The sequence below is a fragment of the Panthera uncia genome, assembly GCF_023721935.1.
Source record: "Panthera uncia isolate 11264 chromosome E2 unlocalized genomic scaffold, Puncia_PCG_1.0 HiC_scaffold_20, whole genome shotgun sequence".
Classification (NCBI taxonomy): domain Eukaryota; kingdom Metazoa; phylum Chordata; class Mammalia; order Carnivora; family Felidae; genus Panthera; species Panthera uncia.
This window is the reverse complement of record NW_026057589.1, coordinates 20696756-20716680: the sequence shown is the minus strand read 5'-3', so window position 1 is coordinate 20716680 and position 19925 is coordinate 20696756. Positions and strand designations below refer to the sequence as shown.

The 19925-nt window shown below is 44.4% G+C and overlaps 1 protein-coding gene across 3 annotated transcripts in view; it reads right to left on the bottom strand.

Annotated features, from left to right (window-relative positions):
- Positions 1–19925, bottom strand: part of CDH13 (cadherin 13) — a 1039621-nt gene that overhangs the window by 378153 nt on the left and 641543 nt on the right. For all 3 annotated transcript variants that reach the window (XM_049622721.1, XM_049622720.1, XM_049622722.1), the window contains exon 6: positions 9662–9806. In XM_049622721.1, coding sequence (XP_049478678.1) covers positions 9662–9806 — 145 coding nt within the window. The remainder of the gene's footprint in view (positions 1–9661; positions 9807–19925) is intronic.

The following is a 19925-nucleotide window of genomic DNA, read 5'->3' as shown; positions in this document are numbered from 1 at the left end:
CCAATAAAGACAATGTTTATTTAAAAATCAAATAAAAAGAGAAGCTTGTAGTGACTCACACTTTCCGCCATTTGGGGCTATTTGTTCATTGCATGAAATGTACATGAGTGGCTACTGTGTGTCTGGAACTCTGCTAAGTGAGGGAAAGGGAGAAAGAGAAGATAATCTGGTCCCCCTGGTCTTGAGCTTACGCTTTAGAAAGAACAGTGAAGGTAAAATCTAGTTCGTACTTTCAGAAAATTTATCAATCTATTAAGGTTTATACTAATACCATAATTCCTCAATGCACAGATGGCATCAGTTATAGTAATCCAGTACCATAAAATGAATCAATATCTAGCATTCCCCCATCCATCATGGGCTCACCACAAAATCTTACATGACCTCTCCATCTCCACTGTGCCCACCCCATCCAGGCCACAGCGCCCTCGAGTCTGGAATGCTGAAATACTCCTGGTTGACTGACGGCTTGTTCTACATGGACTAGCTCAGGTCCTCTTGTAACAGTAAAATCATATTTTTGCCACTGTCCTCCTTAAACCCACTAAATTTAAAATATAACCAAAACTTATGGAGCTCCAATCCAGGGTTCTATAAACCTTTCCTGTAAAGGGCGAAGTAAAAAAAAAAATATATATATATATTTAAAAATATGTAAAAATATTTTATTTTTTTAAATGTTTTTTTTTTTTGAGGGGGGAGGGTAGGGGAAGAGAGAGAGGGACAGAGCGTCCGAAGCTGGCTTTGCACTGACAGCAGAGAGCCCGATGCGGGGCTCAAACTCACGAACCATGAAATTATGACCTGAGCCAAAGGCGGACGCTTAACCGACTAAGCCACCCAGGAGCTCCTTAAAATATTTTGAATATGTTCCATTTTTAAAAAATATACCTGGGGCGCCTGGGTGGCTCAGTCCATTAAGTATCTAACTATTGATTTCAGCTCAAGTCATGATCTCAGCAGTTTGTGGGATTCAGCCCATGTCGGGCTCTGTACTGACCGTGCAGAGCCTGCTTGGGGTTCTCCCTGATTTATTTATTTGACTTTGTGGGACATACCATCTGTGTCTCAACTTTTCAAGTCTAACAGCAGCTCGTGAAAACAGCCACAGTCAAAGGCTGAAACAAATGGGCACAGTTGTGTTCCAATAAAGTTTTATTAAGAAAACAAAACAGGCAGCGGGACAGCTTTGGCTCATGGCCCAAGGTTGGTGACTTGTGTTCTGATCTCATGCTTCCCTCTCTCCTTGAACTCAACGGCCAGTTTTCTTGCTGACATTCTTCCACCATACTGGTCTCTTTTCTGTCCCTCCATCTGTCCTTCCTGCCTCAGACCTTTCTACTTTCTGATCCCTCTGCCTGGAACATGCCGGCTCGATACCTTTACATGGTGGGCTCTTTTGTTTTCAGTGGTCTCAGGTCAAATGTCGTCTCGTGAGAGAGTCCTTGCTTGACCTCACCTTCATTCTATCACCTCATCTTGTCTTTTTTTTTTTATCCAAATTACTTAAATGATCTTCTTGGTCTCCTTGTTAATTACTCTTCTCTTCCCAGTAAAATGCAAATGTCTCAAGAGTAGAATCCTGAATATTCTTGGCCACTACTCTATCACTAGCACCTAGACCATATCTGATTCATAGAAGCTGCCCAATAAATACTTTTTGAATGGTTTAGCTGAAGATAATGGTCAGCAGGAATGACTCTGAAGAAAGAGCTTCTCTGAAACTGTAACTGTTTAATGCCCTTTTGGATGTGTTCCTTGGCTTTACTCATCTGTAGCACTAAAAACTCCTGGGCTATTCTGAGCGAATCCTTTGGTATGAGGGTTGGATTTCAAGGCTGTGGCATTCCCCACGCTCTGTGCCATAAAAACTTGAAGACACTCTCATTTTTCTTTTGCAGCTCTCAACTTTCACCCAATTTCCATTTGGGCCAAAAACTCTGATCAGATTTATTCTTTCTCAAGGTTGTGGAATGATCCCTAAGTTTCTGAAACTACTGAGGCTTCTTTCCCCTCCCTTCACTTCCAAGTATTATTTCTTTATTAATTAAGTTTGTAATTGTATTTTGCATCACTGATGTCATAGGTCTCTCTCAAATGTAGAGTGGGGTGAGGAGGACTCCCGGTTCAAGTCGGAAGTACATCCAACGAATCAGTGGGGCATGACTGGCGAGTGTTTGTTTTTACGAGGATACGAGCGCCATGGCCAGGGAAACCAGATCCCTCCAGTTCTCCAGGTTATCCTCAGTGCCTAGAGTGTGCAGATCTGATATGAAGGAGTTGGAGTATGGGGGGCTGGCAGTGGGGAGAAAGACACCCAAGGGTGGCCAGGAACAAAGCAAAGCCTTCCTTATTAGAGAGAATTGTGACTCAAGAAACAAAGTGGGGTCTGCCTCTTGAACTGGTCTCCAACCCCATGGACTCATACAGGAAATTAGGTGGAGAGAGGGCTAGGAATAAAAACGCAAAGAGTGTTTTTCAAGGTTGCCCACATTAAAGATGAGACACACAATGTTAGTGGATGGGTATGCTTGTGACAGAATGAAGGGGTCCAGGCATTCTCCTGTGTCTCACATGGCCTTACGGTATCGTGAAGGCTCCAGTGGACCAGCAGCACTGGGTCTAATATGTGCAGTGGTGTCCATCAGAGAGGGGCCCGGGCGTAAAGGAGGGAAAACTTAGTGGCTGCAACGAGGTTGTTGATGGGCTTGGTTTGGAGCCCCTGTAAGGTATCACCAGGGCTCCCCAGACATGGTTAGGAGCAACTTGACAGGATTCAATTTCTTGAGTAGCTAGCAAGGTTCAGGTAACTCAACTGTTTTGATACACTTTATTTCTAGAAGCTGCCCTTTGGGAAGATGTCTCCGATTGGATTATACAACTCATAAATTTTGTTTTACGGTCAACTGCACCGGAGTGATCTGTGCCATAATTCAAGGGCTGCCTGATGCCATCTGAACGACACTGCAGCACATTAATGACATCTTTTCCGGGAACCTTCCCTCAGCTAAGACTCCAATGGCAGCTCCAGGAGAGAGAACAGGATCCACAATTTTAGTCCTCTTCCTTGAACACAGAAACCAGGGAGGGTTCTAGAGCAGAGTAGCTCAGGACCTACTGATAGAGCCAGTGAAGTGACCACTAAAGCTTGGAGACGTTGGCTATAATCCAGAAAAGCAAATAAACAAAAATGCCCACCAGCATGTTCAAATGCAAAAGGAAAGACTAACGTTGTACCCTCATGCATGAGCTTGGCCAAGATACAGAGATGATCCTGTGATTAGAAGCACTACCCTAACATACACCCAAATGTCACGAGCACATCCTCTATCCTGTCCATCCCACTTCAATGGGTTTATCCTCGAGAATTGTCATGCGCAGAGGAAGAGACACGTTCTCTCCCGAAGATCTGATTATAAGCATGGAAGAGTGGAGAAACTTAAATCAATAGAGAATGGTTAACTAGATGATGGCAGATCCAGACAGTGGCTGTTTAAAACGACGACGCAGCCTGACTTTTATTGATTTACGAAGAAGTCCATAGGACCCTGTGGAGGGAGGAAAGTGGGTTACAGAGAGGAACGCACGGCTCCGTTTCTACAAAATTGTGTCGAGCATCCCTGTGTGTAGACGTGCCCAGACAGAGCCCTGGAACTATGCTCACCAACATGGAAGCCGTGCTGTTCTCTGGATGGTGAGATTTGAGGGTGACTGGACTTTTTTACTTAAAAAAAAATGCTGAACAAAAGCCGAATTGCTTTGGTTTTTTTGTTTTTTTTGTTTTTTAAAGAAACACATCGCCTTAAGAAAACAAGCAAAAAATCCCAATAGTCACATGCCCAATATTCCAGAGCCCATAGGACTGGCTGGGGTAGTTGAGGCTGGGAGAACTCACCAAGTGAAAGTCCGAAAATACCAATGAAGGACAACATGACAGTTTGGCGGACAGAGAAGCCACATGGCACTCACTACGGCATATGAACAGGGGGCCGGAAGGGGCTTTACCACCAGGTCATACCAACGAGCTGAGGATTCGCACTGAGCCAGGTCTCAGATACCCACCATCAGATGTCAAAACCACCTTGCTGTAGCCCAAGCTGTTTGGGAAATACCAACTGTCGAGGGGAGCTGAGCTCTCAGGACAGACATCTGCTCCAAAGGCCAACTGATGGGATGTTTTTCCTCATGTCTGTCACAGTTAGATTTCAAACAAAATTCTTTTTGTAGTTTATTTATTTTAGAGAAAGGGAGTGTGTGAGCAAGAACAGGGGAGGGGCAGAGAGTGAGAGAGAGAAAGAGAATCCTGAGCAGGCTCCGCACCATTAGCACAGAGCCCGCTGTGGGGCTTGATGCCACAAACCACGAGATCACGACCCGAGACAAAAATCAAGAGTGGGACGCTTAACCGACGGAGCCACCCAGGTGCCCCTGGATTTTTTAAAAATAAAAGTAACTAGGGGCGCCTGGGTGGTGCAGTCGGTTAAGCGTCCGACTTCAGCCAGGTCACGATCTCGCGGTCCGTGAGTTCGAGCCCCGCGTCGGGCTCTGGGCTGATGGCTCGGAGCCTGGAGCCTGTTTCCGATTCTGTGTCTCCCTCTCTCTCTGACCCAACCCCGTTCATGCTCTGTCTCTCTCTCTGTCCCAAAAATAAATTAAAAACGTTGAAAAAAATAAATAAATAAATAAATAAAAATAAAAGTAACTGAGCCTCAAATAACAGAAACTGAGGTGGACCCCAGAGGAAAAACAACCGACAAAGGGAGGCTGGCCTGCGCCCCTCTGGAATAAGCATCCGCGGAGCTTCCCACGTTTCAGTTCGTATTTGTAGCCAGGCCCCCTACCTGGCTGTGCCAACCCGGAGGGAACGAGCCGCGCCTGACGGGTCCGCAGCTGTACCCTCAGAGCTAAGAATGATGCTGGCACACAGTAGGTGCTCAGTAACAATACAGGATGGCAAGAAAAGCAACGAAAGAGGGAGGAGAGGAAGCCCCAGGGCGGGCAAGGGCACTGGCACTCTCACAAGTCAGAAGGGGATGTAGCTGCTAATCTCTACGCTTCTTCAACTGCCAGGAGGACACATCTCAGCCCCAGTTTTCTCTCAGGAGTCAGAACACACACCTCCAGGCCCTGACCCCTAATTAAAGAGAAAGGTCAACATCATTTGTCCTCCTTGGTCGTGTCTTTTAGGGACTAAGCGAATTCTTCCCATTACCTCCCTCCCCCAACATCCCTCAAAGCCGATCCATCTGTCCAGGGGTGGGTGCCATTCTCCGGACTGCCCCTGCTCACTGGGCATGTTCAGGGTGGCCGAAAGCATGGAGGGAAGAACATAGCTGAGGCCAGCCCAACAGCCAGCTCCCTTATCTTGTTGGTTGGAAGGCTGCCCCAGAGCTTCTGGAACCTGGTTTGCCCATGTTCGTGAATGGCCAAAGGGGCCTGGGAATTAAAGTCCTTCTGGGTATAGTTCGTGACCAATATCTGATGGGCGTGTGGGGATGCGTACTAACCGGGCCCCTGGGTGGGAATGACTCTAATGTGTGTGTTTTATGCATTTTACGGGCCCCCCAACCTAAAGGTTCAAGCTCACAATTGCCCACCCTGGTAGCTGGCTTCAGGGGGCACCTCGAGTTGGCCAACTTCCCTTACCTGGAACACTCCTCCCCTTCTGTCCTGCACCTCAGGTCAACCCCAAGCCCTCAATCCTCATCTCAGGGTCTCGTGGTTGGCCCTTCTCAAAGGTGCCCAGAACACTACTGGTGGCAAAACAGGGGAGAGTTGGTACCAATAGGCACTGGGGGCCCTGGTAAGTGTGCCCTCCAGGAACTTCAAGGGTCCCAGCCCCCTATCCCCACTCACGAGGTCTTGGCATGCCCTGGGCATTCAGAAAACCAGGCTCGCGCAGAGCTCTGGCTGGCCCCACAGAACAGCCGGGCCCGGGCCTGGGTCCCATAAATCAATGCCTTGCGGCTCCACGAAAGGAATAGCTCATAATTTGCGAAGTTCAAAGACCATTATTTTCTGTTGATCTTTCCTCATCCAGTACTGATTCCCCAAAACAATACCCTGGAGTTTAGTGCTGAGCAGCTGGAAATGGTCTCCTGTCTGCACACCCAGATAAATATGGGTGACCTTCCTCCATGACAGATTGGTGTCGATGGCATATCCAGGTACACTGGAACATGAAAAAGATGCTTGGTTTGTTGGGAGATGAATGTTCTGTCACACAAACTGCATGTCTCTTTGCCTTACCTTCCCTAAAGGGTACGCTGCAGGAATACTAAGAATCATCGCAGCATTAACGATACTCTAGCATTTCTTGCGCATTTGTTATGTTGCAAGTGCTGAGTGAAGCACAGTGTCCCATTTTATCGGTGCACACGCTTCTCTAGGGTAGGTACTATTTATTACGCACCCACCCCATCTACAGACAAGGTGACGGAGGCTTCTAGAAGGTTCAGGAAGCTGCCCAGGGTCTCACCTGGCTAAGGAGCTGGGGGCAGTATCACAGGAGCTCTGGGCCACAGGGCCATGCTCAGGACCAGTGGCACAATTTTGGGGGAAGGGGCTGGGTACAAAAGGAAAATGCAAAGGGGACTCTTGTCCAACACCTACTAATAATTTTAAGGTGGTGACAGCAGAGCCTGAGCGTGGGGCCCTGAGAGGCCATGCAGGTCACACCCCACGAAGCTGGCCCTGATGACCTGAACTCAGAAGAGAGCAATGTGAGTGACAACATGGCCCACGGGCAGCACGGTTTAACCCTAGAGACTAAGAGCACACGTTACACCAAAAGGGATTCCGTGAGCTCCACGTTTGGTCAGAAGAGCTCATTACTTTCCATCGGGAGCCACATCAGTTCCTCTGACAGAGCAAATACCTCCCCCCTGCTGGGACTGCAAAGGGCTCATGGTCAAGAATGTGAGGGACGGGGCGGGGGGGGGGGGCACGTCCAAGTCATACGCGGGAAAGAGCCCGTGTTTCAGGCCAGAGACACGGACACAGACTCTGGCTCACCAGCCAGCCATGTGACTTTGGACCTGAGATTCATTTTTTTCCTATGTGTGATGGCGAGAGTGGTATCCACCCCTCAGGGTAGAAAACGGGGTAGGGGAGGAACTGCTAGGATGTCGTAAGGGGGCACAGTAAGTGCTCAACACAATGCAACGACAGTGTGATGGCCGTTCTCACCATGAAGTTTGTGGGACACTTGAAAGAGCTCAGGGTTTGAAGGTCGGGGAGACAGACTGAGCCCCGAACACTGGCTCCCATCTATCATTTATGTGAATACGGCAAAGTCACTCAACTCATTCCAGGGTCAGCATCCCCTTCTGTACAACCCATCTGCCATGGGCTACGACACACAGGATTCCACCAAGCGCAAAGGGGCAGGGCATTACTGAAATCAGACAGGCCATCATCTCTACAGCCTGTCAGGGTTCAGGGTCAGAACCTGTAAGTGGTTCCTTTCCCAGATTCCCACCGTACTCAGGGGGGCTTTAGGGGCCATCCTGCCTGAGCTCTCTTGGAAGGTGCTGAGCCATCTAAATGATTTTTCCTCTCGAAGTTTTCCACCACGTCTCCCCATTCTTGACCCCAAATTTGACTGACTCTATTTCAACTCCTGCTTTCTAGTCAAACCCAGAGGCGGCTGAAAAAGAAAAACAATGATTCAGGCCAAATTCTGCACAGCTGGAAGAAGTCACATAGATCTCCGAGTCTTTATGTGTTTTTAGAGGATAATCCCAAACAGTAGTAGAGGTTGGGAGTGCTTTATGTTTTGCTTGGAGGTCCGTCCATCCTAACCAAATTGCTTTGTGCTTTAAGAAATTCAGTGTACGTAAAAGATTCCATTTTTCTTTGAAAATATGACATGTATATAAAGCAATAAAACTTGAAATTCTTCCTGAAACTTTAAGGAAGGGCACAGAGGGAGGAAAATTGGACGGCGTCTAATCATATACACACATAATATACAAAGACACGCACACGCGCACAGCCGCCTCCGACAGAAGCGCTGTCATTTACATTTAGAACACTTTCCAGGACCGGCTCAAATTCCAGTCGCTCACAGACGGAAACTGGGAATCATTTTCCTGCTCTGCTCAAACTCTAACCTCTTTAACAGCTTTCCCTATCAGTTCCCGTAACTCGACCTGCACATCAGCTTGTTTAAGAGATCTGTGAACGTTAAACCCAAATCCCAGGCTCTCTCTTACAAGAGGCCACCCTTCCATTAAAAGGAGCCTACGAGGGTGTCTGGGTGGCTCAGGTGGTTAAGCGTCAGGCTCTTCGTTTAGGTTTTGGTCATGATCTCAGGGTTTGTGGGATCGAGCCCTGCGTTGGGCTCTGTGCTGACAGTGCAGAGCCTGCTTGGGATCTCTCTCTCTCTCTGTCTCTCTCTCTCTCCCTCAAAAATCAATCAATAAATAAACAACAAAAAAAGAAGCCTATGGAGAGGAGAGGTGTTACTGGAAAGGTCTGCCTGAAAATGATCTGACCCACCTCCACCACCGTTCCAGGCCTGTTATTACCCTCCTGCCTTGTGGGCTCCCCCAAATGCCCTCTAGCTCCTTTTTATAGACTGCATTCAAGTCACAGAAGGGGAGCTCTGCTCCTGCCCCTGGGGAGCAGATAAAGTGCCCAGAGCTGGGGAGACAGGTTTAGGCGCCTTGCATACAATGACTCAGGGGTAGTCTAGGCAGGTTACCATGACGACGCTTGCAGAGCCTCCTCTGTCTACCAGTTACTGATACATCCCATCAAGTCAGTGAAGGGGAAAAACAGAACCCGCGGAAGCAGTGCTGGGGCTCTTGTCTCCCGTCTGCCCCACTGAATCACTTCTTGGGGCCCCATCTAGACACAGCCACAGAGACAGTCTTCATATGGTATGTACTCATTCCGGTGAATTTTAAGACTTACAATCAAAGTCTAGTCTCGTAATAGGGGCTTTTCGACTTTGCTCTCTACTTTCTCAAGCATCCTACTCAGCAGTGACTTCTGCTGCTGGTCACAGAATGCATTTATTCGTATCTCTTGTGCCAAAAAAAGGGAGCTCTAAATTCTAACACCTTCCCTGGAAGGTTAAGTGTGGAAAAAAGATAACAGGAGCTCTGTAGTAACCCTGTGATTTCCATAACGTAGGTGCCTGTATTTCCAGAGAGAAATAAAATGTCTTGCCTTTGGCCCCGTGACTGAGGCCACAAGGTTTCTCCATGCACCTTGTGTAAGGAAAAGTAGGGGGGAAAAAAAAGTCGTACCTGTTTTTTCCAAAATGATTCTTATTAAAAGACAATTTACGAAAAGGAATGACTGAGGAGCCTGGGGTGGGGACCTTAATTTTCTTCAAAGGCCTGCCATCCCACAGAGTTCAACCTTGGGCCGTCATAAGGGTGAGCTAGATCTATTCACAAAGCCTTGAAAGATCCTTGGAAGGTCGCTTTCAGAGACGAGGAGAGAGATTTTCACAGCCTGCAACACCCCAGGCATGTTCTGAGTTCCAGATTTCCAGGGCTTGCTTCCACCCAGGGAAATAACTGATGTATATCAGTGCTGATGTATATCACAAGGCGGAGCAGGAAGAAAACAGTCTCCAGCATCCCCAAAGGTCACATAGTATCCCACTTCCCAAGCCATTATGCTAATGGAAGCCAATGTAACATACCTGTCGGTGATCCTTCCATGACATGGCCAATGTAGGGGCCTTCCCGAAAGATCGGTCTGTTGTCATTCTGGTCAATCACGATGACTTCCAGAGGAACCGGCCCCTCGAGAGTTTTGCCACTGACATCAGTGGTCTCCACAAAGAGCTATTGGAGCAAAGAAATTGGGGGAGAGAGAAGGCGTTAATTCATTATGAAAATTGAAGTCAGGTTCTCTGGAGAAAGTAGGTTATGCCAGCAATTTTAGGAGCGCTTGGCAATATTCAAGCTTCGGTCTCAATGGATAGTCACTGGAACTAGAATAGAACTGCAACATTATAGAATAAACGACAAATTTCAGTTCATATTAGGTTCCCCCCTGGGAAGTTCACAATTAATTCATCAAATCTGCAAAGGAAGTCCAAAAAAGAAAAAGAAAAGAGAGAAAACATTCACAATCAGCCATAGCTGAGAAAATGTGCTTACAATGTTTCTGTTTTTTTCCCCAACATCATTATGCTTAAAAGGAACGTTATGCTAATAAAAATAATTGACTAAGCAGTTATGAACAGAGTACATTAAGAAATAACTGAAAGTGTTTATGACAATGTTTAGCAGAAATTCGGGTCAGTAAATATTTAGAGAGGGCCTTCCCAAGGCAAGGAAGGCATTTGCACGGGTCCCGAACAAGACCTCGGGATTGCTGCCCACAGGGCCCCTGTAATCGAGGGGGTATTTCACAATCCCACAAAACACTTCCATACAGAACTACCTTCAGTTTGCAAGGATGAAGAAAATAATCTCCGCCCCCCCCCCTCCCAAACCCCAGCTTTATTGTTGATCTTGGAAACAAGGACTTACATCATGGCATCTCCAGTTACAGTGACCTTATGCTCTCCTTTTCTGTGCCTGATTCTGCCTTGGTCTAACTCGGCGGCAACACTAACTTCTCCTGGGATGTCAGTGCTGGTCCCTGTGCTGGACGAGGCTGGGTATTTCCCCGCAGTTGCAAACCTTGGGGAAAGGGCTTCTGCAGGTACAACCAGTCCACTTTTCACGAGCCAGGTGACCTTGAGCCATACCCCTACCCTCTCATTTTCTCACCTGTGAAATGATGTTAATAAAACCACCCACAATTAGGAATAAGAATCAACATTATCCAGTGCTTTACTGGGCTTACTCCTCGATGAACTCATCTGGTCTTCCTAGTCAGACTGTGAATCATTTGCAAGCAGGGAATGGAAGCCAAATAAAGGTTAAGTGGTAGATTCTGGATCTGACCTCATGAAGTCAGCCTCCAGGGTTTATATTTTTAACCATTACCCACAATGTTTTTAAAGCACCTACTCTGATGCTCTCCCACATATACCCCCAGGAATATTAGCCGCTGCCATTGTTGCTACTCGTACTGTAATCAGCACTACTGTCAAAACAAGCCCGAAGTAGGAAAGGAGAAGAGAAACACTTCTGTTACAAATCAGCACGGTTGGACCCCACCGGATGGTGCTTCAAATGGCGATCATCCTTTCGAAAGAAATGTGGGAAAATTCCACAAAAGCTATTAAGGGCTCCCACGCTTTGTTCCATCTGGATACCACTTCCGGGTGGGTTTGAGTTTGGAGGCACTTACGTGTAGGAAAACATTCACTGTAGTGTTATTTCATGATTAGGACAATGAATCACCACTGGCGTCCGCTAAATGCCCAAGCAGGGGGGACTGGTTGAATGAATGTTTTTACGACATAAGAGAATACAGCCATTGGATAAAATCATGATTTAACCTTGTTGACCCCTTAGAATATTGTGCGTGAAAAAGAGCATGGTCATCATGCATGTGTAACGTACGTCTGTGCACAGAATTTGAAGGCGCTAAGCAAAAAACGAACCCAGGTAAGCTTGAGCAGAATATTCTTTTTCACTTTTTTCTGTAGTATTCATCCTTTTACTAGCAAATAAACGGGCAGAGGCTTTTCACATCTGCACACAAAGGAGAGCTCACAGAGAATGAACTATACTTTGATGCTTTTTTTTTTTTTAACACGCTATGCAAATTCTACTAAACCAAGGAAAGCAAACAAAACCTTGGGGCAATTTTGTGTAATAAGGACAGCCTGACCTTTTGTCCTCCCAGAATAGCCAAAGACTTGACTTTTACTCAAGCAAAACCCCTATGTCTAAAGACAACAAATATCTGGGATCTGAACCCTAAGCTTCTTGTTGGTTTGTAAACGTAGGGCAGGGAGAGACCGAGGGTCCCTGATGGGTAGGTGGCAACGTTAACAAGCAAGGGAGCTTACTTACAGAGCTTATCTTAGGCAGCTGCAAGACCGGGAGATCTCTGCAGCGCCCCCCAGAATTCCGAAAGTTTACACAGAGGCCTTCGCAGGGCTCGATCAAGTGTACCATCCATTGGCCCAGCAACACATCGCTCTCTCAAAGCTGCAACCTTGAAAACAGCTCCCACTGTGGGAATGGTGGGCAGACCTTATCTTCCAAGCACGGGGAAGGCGTGAGGAACCTCTCTGATCGATTGCCTGAATCCGGCTTCCGGGTCAACCGGAGGTCACGACCTGGCTCATGAACTCTCGATGACCCTCTCCAACACTTCCCCGTTGAACAAGCTTTGGGCAGTGTCAGAAGCCACAAGTAGGCTAGAGGAACAGAATCCACATTTCCCCAAGTGTGCAAAATTTTGGAACTGGGAGGGTAGACTCCAGGTCCATCTCAACATAAGGGAAAGACACACAGAAACTAAGGAGGTATAACTGATTAGGGTGACTACGAAACGTCCACCTGAATCTGATAAAACCAACAATGTCAGCACACAACCTGATAGCATTTTGTGTTACCATACTACCCAGAGTTTGATTTCTGGATTTTTCAGTGGAAAGCAAGATCATTAGAAGCGAAGTGCTTTGGAACAGCACTCAAAAATAGCAAAGTGCTCTTAAGGGGCATTTATTAATTTGAAAGTCAATTTAACAGAAAGTTCATTGAGATATGAATATATGTCAGTCCCTACCCTGAGTGTTACAAATCTAGCAGTCAACAAGATATTCCGGCATGAAAGAGACAGGTAATAGGCAATGTAAAACACAGGAGTAAAGTAATTTCAGTTAGAGATAAGCAACATGAAGGATAGAACAGGGTCACATATTAAAACTACACTGTCTAGAGGGGCCTGGGTGGCTCAGTCAGCATTCGACTTTGGCTCAGGTCATGATCTCACAGTACATGAGTTCGAATCCCACGTCGGGCTCTGTGCTGACAGCTGGGAGCCTGGAGCCTGCCTCAGATTCTGTGTCTCCTTCTCTCTGCCCCTCCCCCATCCATTCTCTCTCTCCCTCTCTCTCAAAAAAAAAAATTTAAAAATTAAAAAACAAACCTACACTGTCCAATTTGGAAGCCACTAGCCACATATGGCTATTTAAATTTAAATTAATAAAGATAAATAAAATAAAAAAAAATCTAGTTCTTTCATTGTGTTAGCCACACTCAAGAGCCAAGTACTGGTCACCGCCCTGGACAATGTGCCCCGGGTGTTCCTCCTTCTCAGGCTTCCAGGCCCGAACTGCAATCAGCACATTGGACTCTCCTGGATCTCAGGCCTTTCGACTGGGACTCAATTACACAACCAGCTTGCAGAACCAGCCTTGCAGAAGTCACGGGACTTCTCAGCCTCCTTAACTGTGTGAGCCAATTGCTTACAATAAATCCCTTTGTATAAAGATGTATGTATATGTGTGTATATCTATCTATCTATCTCTTTATCTCTTTTATTTCTCTGGAGAACACTGACTAAGACAGGCTTCCAAGGTATCTTTTCAGATTTTTAATTAATTTATGTCACCCCATAATGGACATCCCTCAGGAGTTTCTCATTCCTTTACTTAGACAAGTCTTTTTATCATCTGGCCCCAGCCCAGTTCTCCAAACTCATTTCATGTCCTAAGAGATGCCCTTTGTCCTTATTATCAAACTACACAAATCTTTGTTCCGTTTTCCCAATTTACGCTGCTCCTTCCCAGCACAGGTACTTTCACATGTGATCCTCCCACCTGCTGTCCTTGGTCGACCCTATTTATCCCTCAGATCTCAGCTCAGATATCACTAGCAAAGAAGATCCTTCCCTAGTCCTCCAGACTAACTAGCCTGTCCCTGGTTTACAGTCCCGTGGTATGGTACCCTTCCTTTACGGCATTTTCCATAATATAGCATATTTATTTGTGTGACAACTCAATTAACGTCTGCCTCTCTGACTGGTCCCATGAAGGCAGAGGTGTGATGAATGTTCTTGACCATTAACGAATCCCCAAGGCTGAGACCCAATGTCTGCACATAACAGCCACCTGATTTAACACTGATGGCACAAAGCTGATTTAATACTGATTGCATGAAGAGGCAGTACCTCTTTAAGAGACTGGAGTCCAAAGTTTGGCCTCGGCTCTGGCCATCTGTCCTTTCTGTCCATCCCTGGCAGGTACGAGCTGACAGTCGGTCTGAACTCCACGGACTGTCAGTCAGGTGACTCTTCGTGCAGTCTTAATCCATGAAATAAGAACGACAGTGGTAAATAATACCTAACTACTTTAAATTAGTTACTTGCCTTTTAAAGAAGGGAACTAATGTTTATTTGGTGTCCAATGCACGTCTGGGCTTTTTATGCATTGCCTCATTTGGCTCAAAACAACCTGTAGAAACACCCACTGCAGCAAAACTCAGAGAAATGTTAAGTACTGGTCTATAAGCAAAAGCTAGTTTGTGATCCAGCTGGATCCAAACGCAGGTCTGACTCTAAAATTCATGCTTTCTTCCACTCTGCCCTCATTTGCCAAATGGTCTTTCATGGGCTTCCTTTGCGTTTTTGTTTTATTTTCTTTACTGTGTTATTTGCTTCATAGTAAATAGCTTTACATTGCTATGTTTCATTGTTGCCTCATTCAAGGCAAAACTATCCATGAATTTAGGGATATGATGAGCTTATTATAAATTTTTTCCTGATAAACATGAAAATACTTATGAAAACACTACAGGCTTAGGGGCACCTAGGTGGCTCAGTAGGTTAGGCGTCCGACTTCAGCTCAGGTCATGATCTCACGGTCCACGAGTCTGAGCCCCATGTCGGGCTCTGTGCTGACAGCTCAGAGCCTGGAACCTGCTTCAAAGTCTGTGTCTCCCTCTCTCTGCCCTTCCCACTCTTGCGCTCTGTCTCCTTCCGTCTCAAAAATAAAGAAACATTAAAAAATTTTTAAAAATAAAATAAAACCCTATAGATTGGGGAATATTACATTATTAGCCTAGCTACAACATGCTCCCTTCTAGAATGTCAGATTTTCTGAAAAGAAAAGAAAGAAATTTTCCCTCTTATAAATGTGCCTCTCAAATGATCAGGGTGAGTAGAGTGGGAAGGGAACATGGTATGCAAATCACCCATAATCTGTTTAAAGCAAAAATACTTTTTCCAAGAGTAGAGACATGAGGGTCCTGTGTGAAAACGAGCCAATTCTCCCACCTCAAGGGCGTGGTAGATGGGCTCCAGGTTTCCATAGAAATAGAAAAGCCCACAGAGATTTTTGTGTAAGGATGCCATTGTGAGTTTATTTATAATAGACGATCTCTCAAGGTTGAGAATGTTGGAAGATTACAAAAAAATTTTTTTTAACATTTATTTATTTTCAAGAGACAGAATAAATGGAATTCAATATATTTTTTTTTTTAGGTTATAGATCTAAAGCCATTTTGTTGAATAAGTATTAAAATGTGTTTTATAAAACACGATATTCTCCAAAAATCAAGGTTGATATATAAACATTTAAAGGATAGCCTAAGCAAGCCAGGGAGGGGCTGACAGAGAGGGAGACACAGAATCCCAAGCAGGCTCCAGGCTCCAAACTGTCAGCACAGAGCCCGACATGGGGCTCGAACCCACGAACCATGAGATCATGACCTGAACTGAAGTCAGACACTTAACTGGCTGAGACACCCAGCTGCCCGTGGAAGATTTTTAAAAACCAGATTTTCCACTATGGAAATATATAATGTTTCCTGTCATAGGAGAGAAGAAGATAAAATGAATTCCTAACTTGTATGGTTAGTATGAAACTCAAACTGCCCTTATGTTTTGCATCTAACTTCTTACATAGTTAATTAATAGAGTATCATATCCATTTATTATAGGCTCCTCTCATAGAGACTTCTGTGTTCTGTGTGGGTGGGGGGGGATATACTCATGGCCCAGTCAGATCACAGACAACTGAAAGGCAAGAACACTGTTTCCTAGGTATTCCTTCTATACATAAGGGCCTTGAATAAAGAAAGCACTGATGGATATTTTTACCAAGTTTCTGTTTGCTATTCTCCCACCCTCCCCACCTACCAACATGTCACAAAGATCAAACCAGACTTTCCCATTGAAGACATCCTCAGTGATCACTGAAATTACAACCAGACTTTGAATCAGAAAGCCTGTCTTCCGATTTGGGGATATGCTACCTTAGAGCATCTGTGGCCGGTGGGATGACAGTCTTCCTAAAAATCTTTATGTCCTACTCCCTGGAACCTGTGCATATGCTAACTGACATGGCAAAGCAGAATTAAAGTTGCCGATCAGCTGGCCTTAAAACAGTGAGATCAGCCTGGATTATCAGGTTGGGCCCAATATGATCACAAGCGTCCTTAAGAGAGCAGGAGAGGAAAGGTCTGAGCCAGAAGGTGAGAACAGACTTGAGCAACCTCATTGGCTTTGAAAACGGAGCAGGAGGCCACCTGCCAAGGAATGTGAGCAGTCTCTAGATGCTAGGAAAGACAAGTGTCCTCCTGCATAGACTTCAGAAGTGAAGGGAGGCCCACTGGCACATTGATTTTAGCTCCATGACGTCCGGGTTGTACTCTGACCTATGGAAGCGTGTGATAACAAATTTGCGTTTGTTCGGGGTCGCACATTTGTGGTAATTCGTTGCAGCTACTGTGGTCCCTAATGTATGGGTCAGACCGTAACATTTTTAGAACGAAGGCAGGTGTTACTATTAACTATTAAGCCCAAACAGGTGCACACCAAGCCTGCCCTAGGCGAAGAGGGTAACATGACAACTCGTGTAATTAAGTAATTTCAACTTCCCAGGTCAGTTTGCCCACGTAACAAATGGTGTTCCGGATATCATTCTCCATTTTGTTTTTGTTTTGAGAAAAAAGATAAAGGACTGTGTGTAGCACAGTTGCTGGCACGTAGGAAATTCTAAACAAGGTTTGTTAGATCAGGGGAGAGTTTGGTGACCTTGGCCTTCGTTTGCTCCCAACAGACCTTTACTGAGACTTTTGAGAAGGTGGACGAAGTACCTCGATTTAATCCTTGTCAGCCATTACTCCCTTCAAACTTCTTTCCTATCTCACTATTCCAGATTTCTCTTTGACACCAATTACTTGCATTTCAAGTTAGTTTTCTTGGCTTTGTTCACTTATCTAAGTTGAATCTCATTATGGGCTAGCTCCTGGAGAGTTCCCAGGGAAAAGATATTTTTAGCCTTTTGTTAACATTCCCCTGCCTTCACTTCCACGGCTCTGTGTGGCATCTCCCCCTTGACGGACTGGATGTGGTGTTTATAGCTCCCTCTAAAAGTGATCAAAGGGGAGATTCAAGTTTCCGACTCGCTAGATTATTAATTAAGGATCTTGATACTGTTATCAAATGTTCTTTGAAAAGCTTGTTCCTCTTGGACTGTAGTATTTCCTTTGTTGATCCGAAATTTTACTTTTAAAGTGTGTTTTCCACCAAACATAATGAGAGCATATATTGTTTTCTTATGTATGCATGCTCACAACCATGCTGGACTTCGAGGGCATTTTTCTATTTAATTTTTGAACTAATTTTAATTATGTGTAAGAAATCTATGCAGATATTCAAAACAATTTTATTTAAGCAGCTTGGGTAAAGTCCTACTGAATATCCTCTACCCCAAGAGGGGACACAGGCTGAAAATTTTAATTGGTTCAAGTAGAATTTATATAAATCATGGATATTGGAATTGTACCAGATCAATTAAGGATACATACAAGGGTTAAGGGGATTTTTGTACAAAGATGAGAAATATAATACTTTCGAAAACAAAGCTGTAGGAGAAAATTACTGAGGATTTTATTTTCACTTGTTGTTCTCTGTCTCTAAAAGCAAAATTCAGAGAAAGAGAAGGGAAAGAATGCAGTATCTTTTTTTTTTTTTTAGTTTATAGATCTAAAGTCATTTTGTTAAATAAGTATTAAAATGTGTTTTATAAAACAGATATTCTCCAAAAATCAAGGTTGATATATAAACATTTAAAGTATAGCCTAATAAATTCCAGGTGGATTAAAGTATTAGGAGAAAAAAACCCCATTGAATATTTATGTGATAGAGTGGGGAAGGCCTTTCTAAACTGGTATTAAAGATATAAGTTAAGTGAATTATTGAGAGATTAAAAAACTCAAAAGCAAGTTTTTGTATGACTAAAATATCATAAATAAAATAAATAGAAAACTGGGAAAAGTGGTTGTGTCATGTAAAACAGATGTTTACCATCTTGAATATATAAAGAGCTGGTTAAAAATCAATAAGGACAAAACAACAATTAACAGAATCAGAAAACAAAACAACAACAAGCATTATAAAATTAAATGAGGTAACTTTTTGCTTCCAACATTGCCAAAATAATTAGGAAAACCTAATAGTCAGTGTTTGTCAAACATAAGGAAACAAATACTCATGCATTACTGATAACACTAAAACATCTTTCTGGAATGCAATTTGTCAATATGCATCCCAAGCCTTGAAAACATGTGATGTTGCTTATAGAAATTTAGCCTGGGGGATATCTGTGTATCTCAGGGACGAGCAGGTGGGGTCGGGGGTGTTTGATAATATGCATATTCATTTCAATATTGCTTACAAACAGGAAAAATTACATGGGGCGCCTGGGTGGCTTGACACAAAGTAGAACACGACATTGCAGAAACACTTTAGGGAATGAGAAAATATGTTAATGGTATGGTGCTCATAGTATGAAGTAAACGTTTGACTGCAAAATAGTACGTGAAGTATAATGTCTTTTTCGAAGAAGAGGCAAAGACATTACACAATTAAGATTACACTGAAAGATTAGCAGTGATTTTTTTTTTTTACTCTGCTTCTCTACACTCTTCTAGATTTTCTATAATGGGCATGTGTTAATTTCAGAGTTAAAAAGCATCTATGAAGTTTCTATTAAAATTGACTGCAGATTGGCTACGGTTTATCACAAGTGGGGAGTCACGGGAGTAAGTTAAACTTCAGGACATCTGGCACCTCTCAGTGTTGATGATTAATGGGAAGCACGTGAGCGTTAAGTATGACAGGGGATCATCGGTATTGCAGCACAGCCAGTGGCTGGCTTGTCCCCTCTCCCAGGCCTCTGAGTTTTGGATTAAAAAAAGTCTCAATGCACTTGACAGAATTCCACAGTAGGGAACTTGGACTCTTCAAATTTTGTTCCCTTTTTTTTTTTTTTTATGTTTATTTATTTTGAGGGAGAGAGTGGGGTAGGGGCACAGAAAGAGGGAGAGAGAGAATCCCAAGCAGGCTCTGTCAGCACACAGCCCGACACAGGGCTCTACCCCTCGAACTGTGAGATCATGACTTGAGCCCAAATCAGGAGTCGGATGCAGGGCACCCGGGTGGCTTAGTCGGTTGAGTATCCAACTTTGGCTCAGGTCATGATCTCCCGGTTTGTGGGTTCGAGCCGGTGTTGGGCTCTGTGCTGACAGCTTGGGGAGCCTTCTTTGGATTCTGTGTCTCCCTCTCTATCTGCCCCTCCCTCCCTCACACTCTCTCGCGCTCTCTCTCTCTTACAAAAATAAATAAACATTAAAAAAATTAAAAATGAAAAGAGTCGGATTCTCAGCTGACTGAGTTACCCAGGTGTCCCTGTTTTCTGAGCCCTCAATGTTATCAGGGTCTGCTTTTTCTCTGAAGCTTCACTTTTAATCTTGCTAATCAAGTCTCAGAACCAGGAAAGAGCTCAGGTTCTAAGCACGAACTTCAGATTTAGAGTCCTCATCTTTAAGAGGGGAGAGGGGCACCTATCTCACAGGGTTTATGTGAGGTAAAATACATGATGTTTGTAAAGCACTCAACAAAATACCTGGCACATAAAAAATGCTAAATAAATAGAAGCTTCCAGTTATCCTTAAAGGTTTTTTTGTTTTGTTTTGTTTTGTTTGTTTTTTGTTTTGTTTTTTTTTTTGTGAAACAAACCGAAAATTCTCTGTAACATTAAGTTT